The 13,237-nt window shown below is 47.0% G+C and overlaps 1 protein-coding gene across 1 annotated transcript in view; it reads left to right on the top strand.

The window, feature by feature from the left end:
- LOC120047965 (bromodomain-containing protein 8-like) overlaps window positions 1-13,237 on the top strand; it is a 51,007-nt gene that overhangs the window by 21,352 nt on the left and 16,418 nt on the right. The window contains exons 11-16 of the mRNA XM_038993600.1: window positions 5,984-6,138; window positions 6,269-6,718; window positions 6,811-7,010; window positions 8,204-8,296; window positions 8,381-8,449; window positions 8,587-8,872. Coding sequence (XP_038849528.1) covers window positions 5,984-6,138; window positions 6,269-6,718; window positions 6,811-7,010; window positions 8,204-8,296; window positions 8,381-8,449; window positions 8,587-8,872 — 1,253 coding nt within the window. The remainder of the gene's footprint in view (window positions 1-5,983; window positions 6,139-6,268; window positions 6,719-6,810; window positions 7,011-8,203; window positions 8,297-8,380; window positions 8,450-8,586; window positions 8,873-13,237) is intronic.

The raw sequence follows: 13,237 nt of genomic DNA, 5'->3' as shown, positions 1-13,237 counted from the left end.
TCCTTCCAAACAACTCAACTGTAGTTTCCTCTGTCCACAGAATATTTTGCCAGTACCGCTGTGGAACATCCAGGTGCTCTTGCGAACTGCAGACGTGCATCAGTGTTTTTTTTGTACAGAAGTGGCTTCTTCCGTGGTGTCCTCCCATGAACACCATTCGTGTTTAGTGTTTTACGTATTGTAGACTCATTAACAGAGATGTTAGTGTTAACTCGAAATGACACAACGACAAGGTTCCAGTTTAACAAAGTTTACTCTACTATATGAACACACTACAAGGTAGCCATTACACTCGAGGCTAGGTCCAACAACCACAAGACTTCCTGCGCATGCGCACTCTTGACTGAGTGATAGCCCCGTAATAACAGAAATATAGGGATACTTAAAACATGAACTTAACAATCTCCCCCTTTTCTTTAAAGACAAATAAAACATCAACAACATAATTAAATGTCCAAGTATTATTCAAGATCCCCATTACAAATGGGTTGTGTGACAGTTCTTATTTGTATTACTCAAGCTGCCACTTTCCATTACTGAGAGCCTGTAGGAGCGAGAGCCTGTAGGAGCACAAGACCGGATGCTCCTTTTTTAGTCAGACAGTCAGCAAGCTGTTCCTTTGTTGTCTACCACAGAATCAGCTGGATTCTCTGTGCTTGAATAAGTTCCTTGATGCTGAGTCTTTTCTCTGTGACAGACTTGGTTGACTTCACAGCATCAACTAATAAGTAGTTGTCAGTGACACAAACTACAGGTAGAAAGTGCTGTTTTGTCTCACCAGTGGTAAGCTCTGAGAACAGAGTTGCAAGAAAGATAGCATTGTCAACTCCATCCCCAAGACCAAGGGTTTCTCCAGCAAGTCCGCTTCGGACAACCCTTGTGATCCTTTTTTTGACTGCCAACAGATAGGTGAGAATCTTCCTCCTTCACCCATTAACACGATTAGATGTCCACCTTGTGTGCCTCCATCTGGTAAGGTTCCCTAGCGAAGCATCTCTGAAGACAACTAGTTTGAAAGAGTCATCTTATCCAACATGCTGAAACTTTAATATCACTTGTTGTGATTTCAGATTACGAACAACTTTGTTTGCCTCATGAATGGTTTGTACAGTGGCGTGTTTTGTGTTAGATGCCAAGTTGCAAACATCAAACCAGGTCTACTCTGTCTATCAACCCATAAAATTTGTTCTATCTTTGACCTCAATTTATCAGCTTCAATTCCACATAGAGGGGAATTCCTTTGTACGGCTCTTGAAGAATCCATGTGGATGGGTTGAAGATTCTTGATATAGCTCTCCTGTTGCATCAGTATTTTGCCATCAACTGTAATAAACTCTATGCCAATATAACAAAAATGTATGATCATGCTCCTCACGGCCAACCTAGAAAACAGCTTTGAGGTGTGGAATCACAGTTGAAGCAAAGGTCTCTGAGCCACCCCAGATAAAGTCATCAACATGACAGGCAAGTACTCCAGTCACATTGCAGTCTTGATCAAGCCAATAGAAGACTGCAGGATCCACTTGTGACATTTTTCCACCTGTATTCAGCATTGTTGCCTTGACTTTGTTGTACCAGTAGAGTGATCCATCTGCCAGTCCATACACACACTTTTTTAGTTTCCACAGTGTTCCTTCGCTTTTAGCTTCAGGCGGAGGTCGGATGTGAATGTCCCTTGACAGCTCTGTTCCCTGCAAAAATCCAGATTTGATGTCTATGGAATTAAGTTTCCATTTTTTCTGGCAGATCACTGACATCAGCAATCTGAGTGACTGAGGCGCATGTCGGTGAGTCTTTTGCGAGTTCTTTAGCAGCCAGCTCCTCAAAACCTCTAGCCACTAGACGTGCTTTAGGCACTATTCCAGTTAAGGATTCTTTAAGGGTACACACCCACCTTGTTGAGACGCATTTTTGGCCAATGTCTTTGACTTCCTCAAACACTCCATTTTTCCTCCAATTACTGAGCTCATCTAGCTTAGCTGAGCCAAATGACACGTCCTTTGTTTCAAGTACATCATCATTTTGAATGTCATTCTGTTTTTCTCGATTTTCCATTGGTTCAATTCTGATATTATCTACAAGTGACAGGTCAGCTGACCCTGTTGTACCAGAAAGTGTAGCTGGTTCAGAGTACTGCAAGTTGTACCAGTTCTTGTGTTTTAATTTTCCTGCTCGTCCAATGACGGTTGCTGTATGTGGAATACCACTTTCTCTGTCCGTGTATTTAACAGTTTGTCCTGTTTTCAGATTGGAACAACCATGTTCTCTTAACACATATGGCTGTTGTTGAATGTTTTCCTCATTTGAACGCTCAATAGTATTACCTGTGGCATGGTTAAAGGTCTCTGCTCCATTTCCTGTGTCAGTTTCAGTGTCCATATCATTGGATGTGACATCTGGTAGGTTTGTGTCTGTTACTGTGTCCTTTTTGTCATTTTCATTGGGAGACTGATTCTCAGCTACAGCCCCTCTATCTTGTTGATCATTTACTTTCCGCAATCTTGAGTGATGCACCCTGACAATCATGCCTTCGTGCCTCACAAATATCACCACACCATCTTGACCAATGACTACTCCCGGTCCTTTCCACTCTTGACAGTCAACTCGTTTGTAGTACACTTTGTTTCCAGTTTCGTACTTCTCATCATCATTATTCCCTGAACTGCTGAGTAACTTCTGAAGTCTGTCAACTGTATCATGTCCAAACTGTTTGTAAAGCTTTTGCAATACTTTGTGTTTTTCTTTAGTGCTCATGTTCTCTGTGACTGTCAGAATCTCCATGTGCTCTGTGTCAGTCAGAATCTCATTTTTGCATGGTCTCTGTGAGATGTCTTTGTCTAAAATGTTTACACAATAGTGACCTGAGGTAGTAAGTTCAAGAGTCACTGGTTGTTTAAACATCACTGCCTTGTCATTTTTTATGTCTAGTACAGCCTCTGCCTTCTTGAGGGAAGCTTTGCTTAATAGTTAGGGGATATCTGTAGGGACCACCTCTGTTTCAATGTGACACTTAGTCTGACCAATTTTTGCTGGTATCTTAACTCTCTTGGTAGAATGGACAATTCTCCCATCTCCAAATTTGAAAGCTCTTTTGCTTGGTGTGTCAATCATATTTTGTACTTCTTTCATATTTAGTTCACTGACATAGCTATCAAGCCATTTTGCACCACACACTGTCCATGTACATGCAGTATCAATCACAGCAGATCCTAAGGATTCAACTATAAAAATCTCAGTATCAGATTCATTTGAAAACAGTGTAATGTTACACTGCTCTATCTCTGTGTTTACATTTTCCTCTGTTAGTTTAACTTGTTCATTTTTATGAGGACAGTCTTTAACCCAATGGTAAGTGCTTTGACAAATTGCACATTTCGATCTCCTTCCATATTTGTCCAGTGGATTTGTGCCGGGAAAGGGCGCCCTCTTCTGGTTGTCTTGAGAACGTGACTTGTTGGCGCCTTTTCTGTGCTGCTCGGTGTAATATGCTGCGTCACTCACTTGCATTCCATCTGTTATTGGCGCGACAGACGTCTTCTCACCAAATATTCTTTTTAGTGCCGACTTCATAGATGCAAAAGTCAGCACAGTACAAGCAGTCAAAGCCAACTGTTTCTCCCTACCATCTAGACAGGCAGTACCTAGCAACTTGAACCCTAACACTGCATCTGGGAGAACCATGTCGTACTTGCGCATTCTATTGTACCTCTGTTCGAAATCAATGATGTAGTCCGCCATTGCAACCGAAATATCTCTCGTAACACTGTCAAAGTTTGAATATGCCTCGTAGGCACGGTCTTTCTCTTCTTTAAGAAATACAGAATCCAGTGCTGTGATCAAAGTTCTCATACCGTCATCCTTGTTCAAATCCTCAACGGATATTTCCAGTGCTGTATCTCTCACTCTTCCCTCGAGCGATAATACCACCGCAAGTGCTTGCTTTTTCGCGTCCAGATTAGTAACGTGTGTCCAGATTCCCAGTTCATTTTTCCAACTTTCGTACGACCTCTTCTCGTCGAAGCGAGGCACGTTGTAGTTAGAAACCATCCTCTGCTACCAATGTTAACTGGAAATGACACAACGACAAGGTTCCAATTGTTAAGGCTGCGAAAGTTCAACTGAGATAGGAACAATATGACACCTGAACTTGGTTAAATAATTGTTTAATTCAAAAGTTAATAAATGGCAATACAATTTCCGTATATACGGGTTCAATGTTTCATCACGCAGGATAAGACAGAGAACTGATTTGTTTCTGACAAAGATAGTATATTATACTCGTGACAGAGATTAGTTCCCACTTCCGAGCCGGCCTGTCAGAGTAGAGACTGGGCGTGGTTTAGACTCACCCAGCCTATCGTTGGTGTTGGCGCATAAGCTGGTCCCAGCCCCTTTGCGCTCTCTGGTGTCCTGTCGCTGTTGCTGTGTAGATTACGCTCCCTCACCCCAGAGACTGAGGTCAGACAGTTCTGTAACATTGTCTGAGATATTTGCACCTGTATACAATGTCCACTGTTCTCGCTCAAGGCTAACTACAGCTTCCCAGCACTCTTATCTGGCGCTAACTGTTACTTCCAGCACACACACACAGACACCCAGGCTCCCAGGCCAACAGTTTGTCAATATCCAATCACGTTTGTTATAGTATTCAATCACATGTAATACAGTTGCTAATATTCAATCACGTTTGTTATAGTATTGGGTTATAGTGCATAACTCAGAACCTCACAGATGTTCTTCGTGTGTATAGTTTATCTGTTTATTGTCTATTGTACACCACAGTCAGCAGTCTCCTGATTCACCCCCCTCCCTCTACACCCCTCCTGTGCCTCTCTAAGATTAGCACAGTCTCGGTCACACAGTACAGCGCCCTTTTTTAACACACACATATTTCACACTGCTGTTCATATCTTATGCTCAGATACATTTGTTGCATACACACATATTTCACACAGTACAGCGCCCTTTTTAACACACACACATTTCAGGCTGTGGCCTCATGGTTAGGCCCTGAGCACTGGTAAGAGTGAGAACAATGGAAAATGCAGGTTCACATGAGTCAGTAATTCAAACTTTAATGCATAAGAAGCCCTACTAGCTTATAGTTAGTTAAGCATGTCAAAAACCTTATAAAACCCCACAGTTTAACAAAGTTTACTCTACTATATGAACACACTACAAGTAGCCATTACACTCAAGGCTAGATCCAACAGTTAGCATGTTCCAGAGATTTCTGTAAGTCTAGCTGATACTTAAGGATTCTTCTTAACCTCATTGAGCATTCTGCACTGTGCTCTTGCAGTCATCTTTGCAGGATGGCCACTCCTAGGGAGATTAGCAACAGTGCTGAATTGATCAATTTATAGACCATTTGTAAAACTGGACTGATGAACATCAAGGCTTTTAGAGATACTTTGGTAACCCTTTCCAGCTTTATGCAAGTCAACCATTTTTAATCATAGGTCTCCTGAGATCTCTTTTGTTCGAGGCATGGTTCACATCAGGCAATGCTTCTTGTGAATAGCAAACTCCAATTTTGTGAGTTTCTTTTAGGGCAAGGCAGCTCTAACCAACATCTCCAATCTCGTCTCATTGATTGGACTCCAGGTTAGCTGACTCCTGACTCCAATTAGTTTTCACATACTTTTCCCCAACCTACACTGTGAATGTTTAAATTATGTATTCAATATGGACAAGAAAAATGCAATAATTAGTGTGTTATTAGTTTAATAAGCAGACTGTGTTTGTCTATTGTTGTGACTAAGATGAAGATCAGATCCAATTTTCTGACTAATTTATGCAGAAATCCAGGTAATTCCAAAGGGTTCACATACTTTTCTTGCCACTGTATGTAAAGAGGAACATGCATCTGATTTCTACTCCCAGTGAGACCGGTGTACTATTTGTGGTGACACATGTCTCTCTCTCTCTCTCTCTCTCTCTCTCTGTGTCTCTGTCTCTCTCTCTCTCTCTGTCTGTTCAGTCGGAGAGGCGGTGGTGAAGGCAGAGCTGGGTGAGGAGGTGGAGCTAGTGAAGGAGGCAGGGCTAGTGGAGGAGGACCTGGTAGCTGTTTCCTACATGGGGGATGAGCTGGACCTGGAGACAGTCGGAGACATCATTGCCATCATAGAGGAGAAGGTAAATTGTGTGGGGGGGTGCAGCTTTTGACCTAGATATCTCTGTAGTAAGCGGTCTTGTTTGTGCGCACTCATCACAGTCCTCTCTCTGTATGTGTGTCTCTTTCTCTCTGTGTGTCTGTATTTCTCAGGTGGATGACTCTGTGGAGGCTCTAGATGCTGCAGCAGTGGAGGCTGCTCTCTCTCTCTGTGAGGAGGCTGTTTCTGCCGGCCACTCCCTCTCAGGCCCCTGGGAGGCCCATGACTTGAAGTCCTCAGAGCCTGGGCCCACGGTTCAGTTTGACCCCACACAGGAGCTTCAGGGTGGGGCGGGAGCTACCCCTGGGGTCCTGGAGCCAGAGACAGAGAGTGGAAGGGGGGAAGCCAGGGAGGGATTAGAAACAGTGGGGACAGACGTTGCTCCTTCTGTTGCCGCCGCCGACGGCCTGGCAGGAAGTGAGGTCACAGAGGAGGGAGTTCTCACGGTGGAAGGAAGCCTGAGCACAGCTGTGAAGACTGAGAATGAGGAGTGGACCCAGCCAGAACCAAACACACCCTGCCTAGACTCAGAAGACAGCTCTGGATCAGGGAAAGAGTCCAAGGTAATTGTTCTCTTTTCAGTAACACTCACTCACACACACACCTTTACCAGGTGCAGTTGAATTATCATCTCTCCTTGTGTATCTTTATGTAGGAAGTGAAGGATGAGGATGGAGGGAGCGACGGGGATCCTGATGAAGAGGTGGAGATAAAAGAGGAGTGTGGAGAGGGGGAGGGGCCCTACCTATCAGAAGTAGAACCGGCAGCCAGTGAGAGCGAGGATGGCTATGGCCCCTCTTCCCAACGCTACACCACAGCTGATTCGCTAGCCAGCAGCCCCGCCTCTTCTCAGTTGTAAGTTTCCAACCCTGGTCCTTGTATCCATGGCAACTCTTAATCTGAACATGCCATCACAAGCCTGAATAAAGCAAGTCAACTCGACCCTTAAGAATGCTTTTTGACCAATGCCCAAGATGAGGGATGGTTTCTCTGTAGTAAGCTATCTTGTGGGCTTTTGTGCACTATCATCACAATCCTGTCTCTCTCCCTCTACCACTCACCTACCCTCCTGTCTGTCTCTCTCCCTCTACCACTCACCTACCCTCCTGTCTGTCTCTCTCTCTCTACCACTCACCTACCCTCCTGTCTGTCTCTCTCCCTCTACCACTCACCTACCCTCCTGTCTGTCTCTCTCCCTCTACCACTCACCTACCCTCCTGTCTGTCTCTCTCCCTCTACCACTCACCTACCCTCCTGTCTGTCTCTCTCTCTCTACCACTCACCTACCCTCCTGTCTGTCTCTCTCCCTCTACCACTCACCTACCCTCCTGTCTGTCTCTCTCTCTCTACCACTCACCTACCCTCCTGTCTGTCTCTCTCCCTCTACCACTCACCTACCCTCCTGTCTGTCTCTCCCTCTACCACTCACCTACCCTCCTGTCTGTCTCTCCCTCTACCACTCACCTACCCTCCTGTCTGTCTCTCTCTCTCTACCACTCACCTACCCTCCTGTCTGTCTCTCTCTCTCTACCACTCACCTACCCTCCTGTCTGTCTCTCTCTCTCTACCACTCACCTACCCTCCTGTCTGTCTCTCTCTCTCTACCACTCACCTACCCTCCTGTCTGTCTCTCTCTCTCTACCACTCACCTACCCTCCTGTCTGTCTCTCTCTCTCTACCACTCACCTACCCTCCTGTCTGTCTCTCTCTCTCTACCACTCACCTACCCTCCTGTCTGTCTCTCTCTCTCTACCACTCACCTACCCTCCTGTCTGTCTCTCTCTCTCTACCACTCACCTACCCTCCTGTCTGTCTCTCTCTCTCTACCACTCACCTACCCTCCTGTCTGTCTCTCTCTCTCTACCACTCACCTACCCTCCTGTCTGTCTCTCTCTCTCTACCACTCACCTACCCTCCTGTCTGTCTCTCTCTCTCTACCACTCACCTACCCTCCTGTCTGTCTCTCTCTCTCTACCACTCACCTACCCTCCTGTCTGTCGATCTCTCTCTACCACTCACCTACCCTCCTGTCTGTCGATCTCTCTCAGCTCGATATGTGGGGAGGATCAGGAGGCCGTTCAGGCTCAGAAGATCTGGAAGAAAGCCATCATGCTGGTGTGGAGAGCAGCAGCCAATCACAGGTCAGCTCTTAACCATGTGCCCAATAACAGCCAATATGTCTAAGGCACTGTAGGGTTTGCCTGATCTGTTGTTATCTGTGACAGGTACGCCAGTGTGTTCCTCCAGTCTGTGTCTGATGACATCGCCCCTGGTTACCACAGCATTGTACACAGGTGAGAGTGCTATAAGAGCAAACTGTTTGTTTGCTATTATATGTTATGTACATATGAAAATAAAATCTATATGAACAATGTACATAGTAACCTTCCCCTCTTAAACACGCACTCCTCCCTAACACATCCACACACAGACCCATGGATCTGTCGGCCATCAAGAAGAGTATCGAGGCGGGTCAGATCCGTACCACAGCAGAGTTCCAGCGTGACATCATGCTGATGTTCCAGAACGCGGTGATGTACAACAGCTCTGACCACGATGTGTTCCACATGGCCCTGGAGATGCAGAGGGACGTTCTAGAACACGTGCAGCAGTTTCTGGCCACTCAGCTCATCATGCAGACCTCAGAGTCCTCTATCTCCACCAAGAGCCTCAGAGGCCGCGAGGGGGGCCGCAAGCCAGGGGAGCCAGTGGAGAAGGTAAAACTAGACTAGACACACACCTCCAAGTCCAGAATCGACACCAACGAGCCAAGACATAGGACAGACTCTGTACCCATCTCATACCCCAATAATCTTATCTTGCCTCTCTCCTAACCTCCCTGCCATTACACTTCCTCTGTAGGAGCATGGAGCCTCTGTCTCCCCTCTCCATTACTACTGTTTGTCTACTGTCTCTCCTCTCCATTACTACTGTCTCCCCTCTCCATTACTACTGTTTGTCTACTGTCTCTCCTCTCCATTACTACTGTCTGTCTACTGTCTCCCCTCTCCATTACTACTGTTTGTCTACTGTCTCTCCTCTCCATTACTACTGTCTGTCTACTGTCTCTCCTCTCCATTACTACTGTCTGTCTACTGTCTCCCATCTCCATTACTACTGTCTGTCTACTTTCTCTCCTCTCTGTTACTACTGTCTGTCTACTGTCTCTCCGTTACTACTGTCTGTCTACTTACTGTCTGTCTACTGTCTCTCCTCTCTGTTACTACTGTCTGTCTACTTTCTCTCCTCTCTGTTACTACTGTCTGTCTACTGTCTCTCCGTTACTACTGTCTGTCTACTTACTGTCTGTCTACTGTCTCTCCTCTGTTACTACTGTCTGTCTACTGTGTCTCTCCTCTCTGTTACTACTGTCTGTCTACTGTGTCTCTCCTCTCCGTTACTACCGTCTGTCTACTGTGTCTCTCCTCTCCGTTACTACCGTCTGTCTACTGTGTCTCTCCTCTCTGTTACTACTGTCTGTCTACTTTCTCTCCTCTCCATTACTACTGTCTGTCTACTTTCTCTCCTCTCCATTACTACTGTCTGTCTACTTTCTCTCCTCTCCATTACTACTGTCTGTCTACTGTCTCCGTTACTACTGTCTGTCTACTTACTGTCTGTCTACTTTCTCTCCTCTCCATTACTACCGTCTGTCTACTGTCTCTCTCCTCTCCGTTACTACCGTCTGTCTACTGTCTCTCTCCTCTCCGTTACTACCGTCTGTCTACTGTCTCTCTCCTCTCCGTTACTACCGTCTATCTACTGTCTCTCTCCTCTCCGTTACTACCGTCTATCTACTGTCTCTCTCCTCTCCGTTACTACCGTCTGTCTACTGTCTCTCTCCTCTCCGTTACTACCGTCTGTCTACTGTCTCTCTCCTCTCCGTTACTACCGTCTGTCTACTGTGTCTCTCCTCTCCGTTACTACCGTCTGTCTACTGTGTCTCTCCTCTCCGTTTCTACCGTCTGTCTACTGTGTCTCCCCTCTCCGTTACTACCGTCTGTCTACTGTGTCTCTCCTCTCCGTTACTACTGTCTGTCTACTTTCTCTCCTCTCCATTACTACTGTCTGTCTACTTTCTCTCCTCTCCATTACTACTGTCTGTCTACTGTCTCCGTTACTACTGTCTGTCTACTTACTGTCTGTCTACTTTCTCTCCTCTCCATTACTACCGTCTGTCTACTGTCTCTCTCCTCTCCGTTACTACCGTCTGTCTACTGTCTCTCTCCTCTCCGTTACTACCGTCTGTCTACTGTCTCTCTCCTCTCCGTTACTACCGTCTGTCTACTGTCTCTCTCCTCTCCGTTACTACCGTCTGTCTACTGTCTCTCTCCTCTCCGTTACTACCGTCTGTCTACTGTCTCTCCCCTCTCCGTTACTAACGTCTCTCTCCTCTCCGTTACTACCGTCTATCTACTGTCTCTCTCCTCTCCGTTACTACCGTCTATCTACTGTCTCTCTCCTCTCCGTTACTACCGTCTGTCTACTGTCTCTCTCCTCTCCGTTACTACCGTCTGTCTACTGTGTCTCCCCTCTCCGTTACTACCGTCTGTCTACTGTGTCTCTCCTCTCCGTTACTACCGTCTGTCTACTGTCTCTCCCCTCTCCGTTACTACCGTCTGTCTACTGTGTCTCTCCTCTCCGTTACTACCGTCTGTCTACTGTCTCTCTCCTCTCCGTTACTACCGTCTGTCTACTGTGTCTCTCCTCTCCGTTACTACCGTCTGTCTACTGTCTCTCCTCTCCGTTACTACCGTCTGTCTACTGTGTCTTTCCTCTCCGTTACTACCGTCTGTCTACTGTGTCTCTCCTCTCCGTTACTACCGTCTGTCTACTGTGTCTCTCCTCTCCGTTACTACCGTCTGTCTACTGTCTCTCCTCTCCGTTACTACCGTCTGTCTACTGTGTCTTTCCTCTCCGTTACTACCGTCTGTCTACTGTGTCTCCCCTCTCCGTTACTACCGTCTGTCTACTGTCTCTCCCCTCTCCGTTACTACCGTCTGTCTACTGTCTCTCCCCTCTCCGTTACTACCGTCTGTCTACTGTCTCTCCCCTTTCCGTTACTACCGTCTGTCTACTGTGTCTCTCCTCTCCGTTACTACCGTCTGTCTACTGTCTCTCTCCTCTCCGTTACTACCGTCTGTCTACTGTGTCTCTCCTCTCCGTTACTACCGTCTGTCTACTGTCTCTCCTCTCCGTTACTACCGTCTGTCTACTGTGTCTCTCCTCTCCGTTACTACCGTCTGTCTACTGTGTCTCTCCTCTCCGTTACTACCGTCTGTCTACTGTGTCTCTCCTCTCCGTTACTACCGTCTGTCTACTGTCTCTCCCCTCTCCGTTACTACCGTCTGTCTACTGTCTCTCTCCTCTCCGTTACTACCGTCTGTCTACTGTCTCTCTCCTCTCCGTTACTACCGTCTATCTACTGTCTCTCTCCTCTCCGTTACTACCGTCTGTCTACTGTGTCTCTCCTCTCCGTTACTTCCGTCTGTCTACTGTGTCTCTCCTCTCCGTTACTACCGTCTGTCTACTGTGTCTCTCCTCTCCGTTACTACCGTCTGTCTACTGTCTCTCCTCTCCGTTACTACCGTCTGTCTACTGTCTCTCCTCTCCGTTACTACCGTCTGTCTACTGTCTCTCCTCTCCGTTACTACCGTCTGTCTACTGTCTCTCCCCTCTCCGTTACTACCGTCTGTCTACTGTGTCTCTCCTCTCCGTTACTTCCGTCTGTCTACTGTGTCTCTCCTCTCCGTTACTACCGTCTGTCTACTGTGTCTCTCCTCTCCGTTACTACCGTCTGTCTACTGTCTCTCCTCTCCGTTACTACCGTCTGTCTACTGTGTCTCTCCTCTCCGTTACTACCGTCTGTCTACTGTGTCTCTCCTCTCCGTTACTACCGTCTGTCTACTGTGTCTCTCCTCTCCGTTACTACCGTCTGTCTACTGTGTCTCCTCTCCGTTACTACCGTCTGTCTACTGTGTCTCCTCTCCGTTACTACCGTCTGTCTACTGTGTCTCCTCTCCGTTACTACCGTCTGTCTACTGTCTCTCTCCTCTCCGTTACTACCGTCTGTCTACTGTCTCTCCCCTCTCCGTTACTACCGTCTGTCTACTGTGTCTCCTCTCCGTTACTACCGTCTGTCTACTGTCTCTCTCCTCTCCGTTACTACCGTCTGTCTACTGTGTCTTTCCTCTCCGTTACTACCGTCTGTCTACTGTGTCTCCCCTCTCCGTTACTACCGTCTGTCTACTGTCTCTCCCCTCTCCGTTACTACCGTCTGTCTACTGTCTCTCCCCTTTCCGTTACTACCGTCTGTCTACTGTGTCTCTCCTCTCCGTTACTACCGTCTGTCTACTGTCTCTCTCCTCTCCGTTACTACCGTCTGTCTACTGTCTCTCTCCTCTCCGTTACTACCGTCTGTCTACTGTGTCTCTCCTCTCCGTTACTACCGTCTGTCTACTGTGTCTCTCCTCTCCGTTACTACCGTCTGTCTACTGTCTCTCCCCTCTCCGTTACTACCGTCTGTCTACTGTGTCTCTCCTCTCCGTTACTACCGTCTGTCTACTGTGTCTCTCCTCTCCGTTACTACCGTCTGTCTACTGTGTCTCTCCTCTCCGTTACTACCGTCTGTCTACTGTGTCTTTCCTCTCCGTTACTACCGTCTGTCTACTGTCTTTCCTCTCCGTTACTACCGTCTGTCTACTGTGTCTTTCCTCTCAGTTACTACCGTCTGTCTACTGTGTCTCCTCTCCGTTACTACCGTCTGTCTACTGTGTCTCCTCTCCGTTACTACCGTCTGTCTACTGTCTCTCCCCTCTCCCTTACTACCGTCTGTCTACTGTGTCTTTCCTCTCCGTTACTACCGTCTGTCTACTGTCTCTCTCCTCTCCGTTACTACCGTCTGTCTACTGTGTCTCTCCTCTCCGTTACTTCCGTCTGTCTACTGTGTCTTTCCTCTCCGTTACTACCGTCTGTCTACTGTGTCTCCTCTCCGTTCTACCGTCTGTCTACTGTGCTCTCCTTCTCCCGTTACTACCGTCTGTCTACTGTCTCTCCTCTCCGTTACTACCGTCTGTCTACTG

The sequence above is a fragment of the Salvelinus namaycush genome, chromosome 5 (genome assembly GCF_016432855.1).
Source record: "Salvelinus namaycush isolate Seneca chromosome 5, SaNama_1.0, whole genome shotgun sequence".
NCBI classification, from domain to species: domain Eukaryota; kingdom Metazoa; phylum Chordata; class Actinopteri; order Salmoniformes; family Salmonidae; genus Salvelinus; species Salvelinus namaycush.
This window is presented reverse-complemented; position numbering and strand designations above follow the sequence as displayed.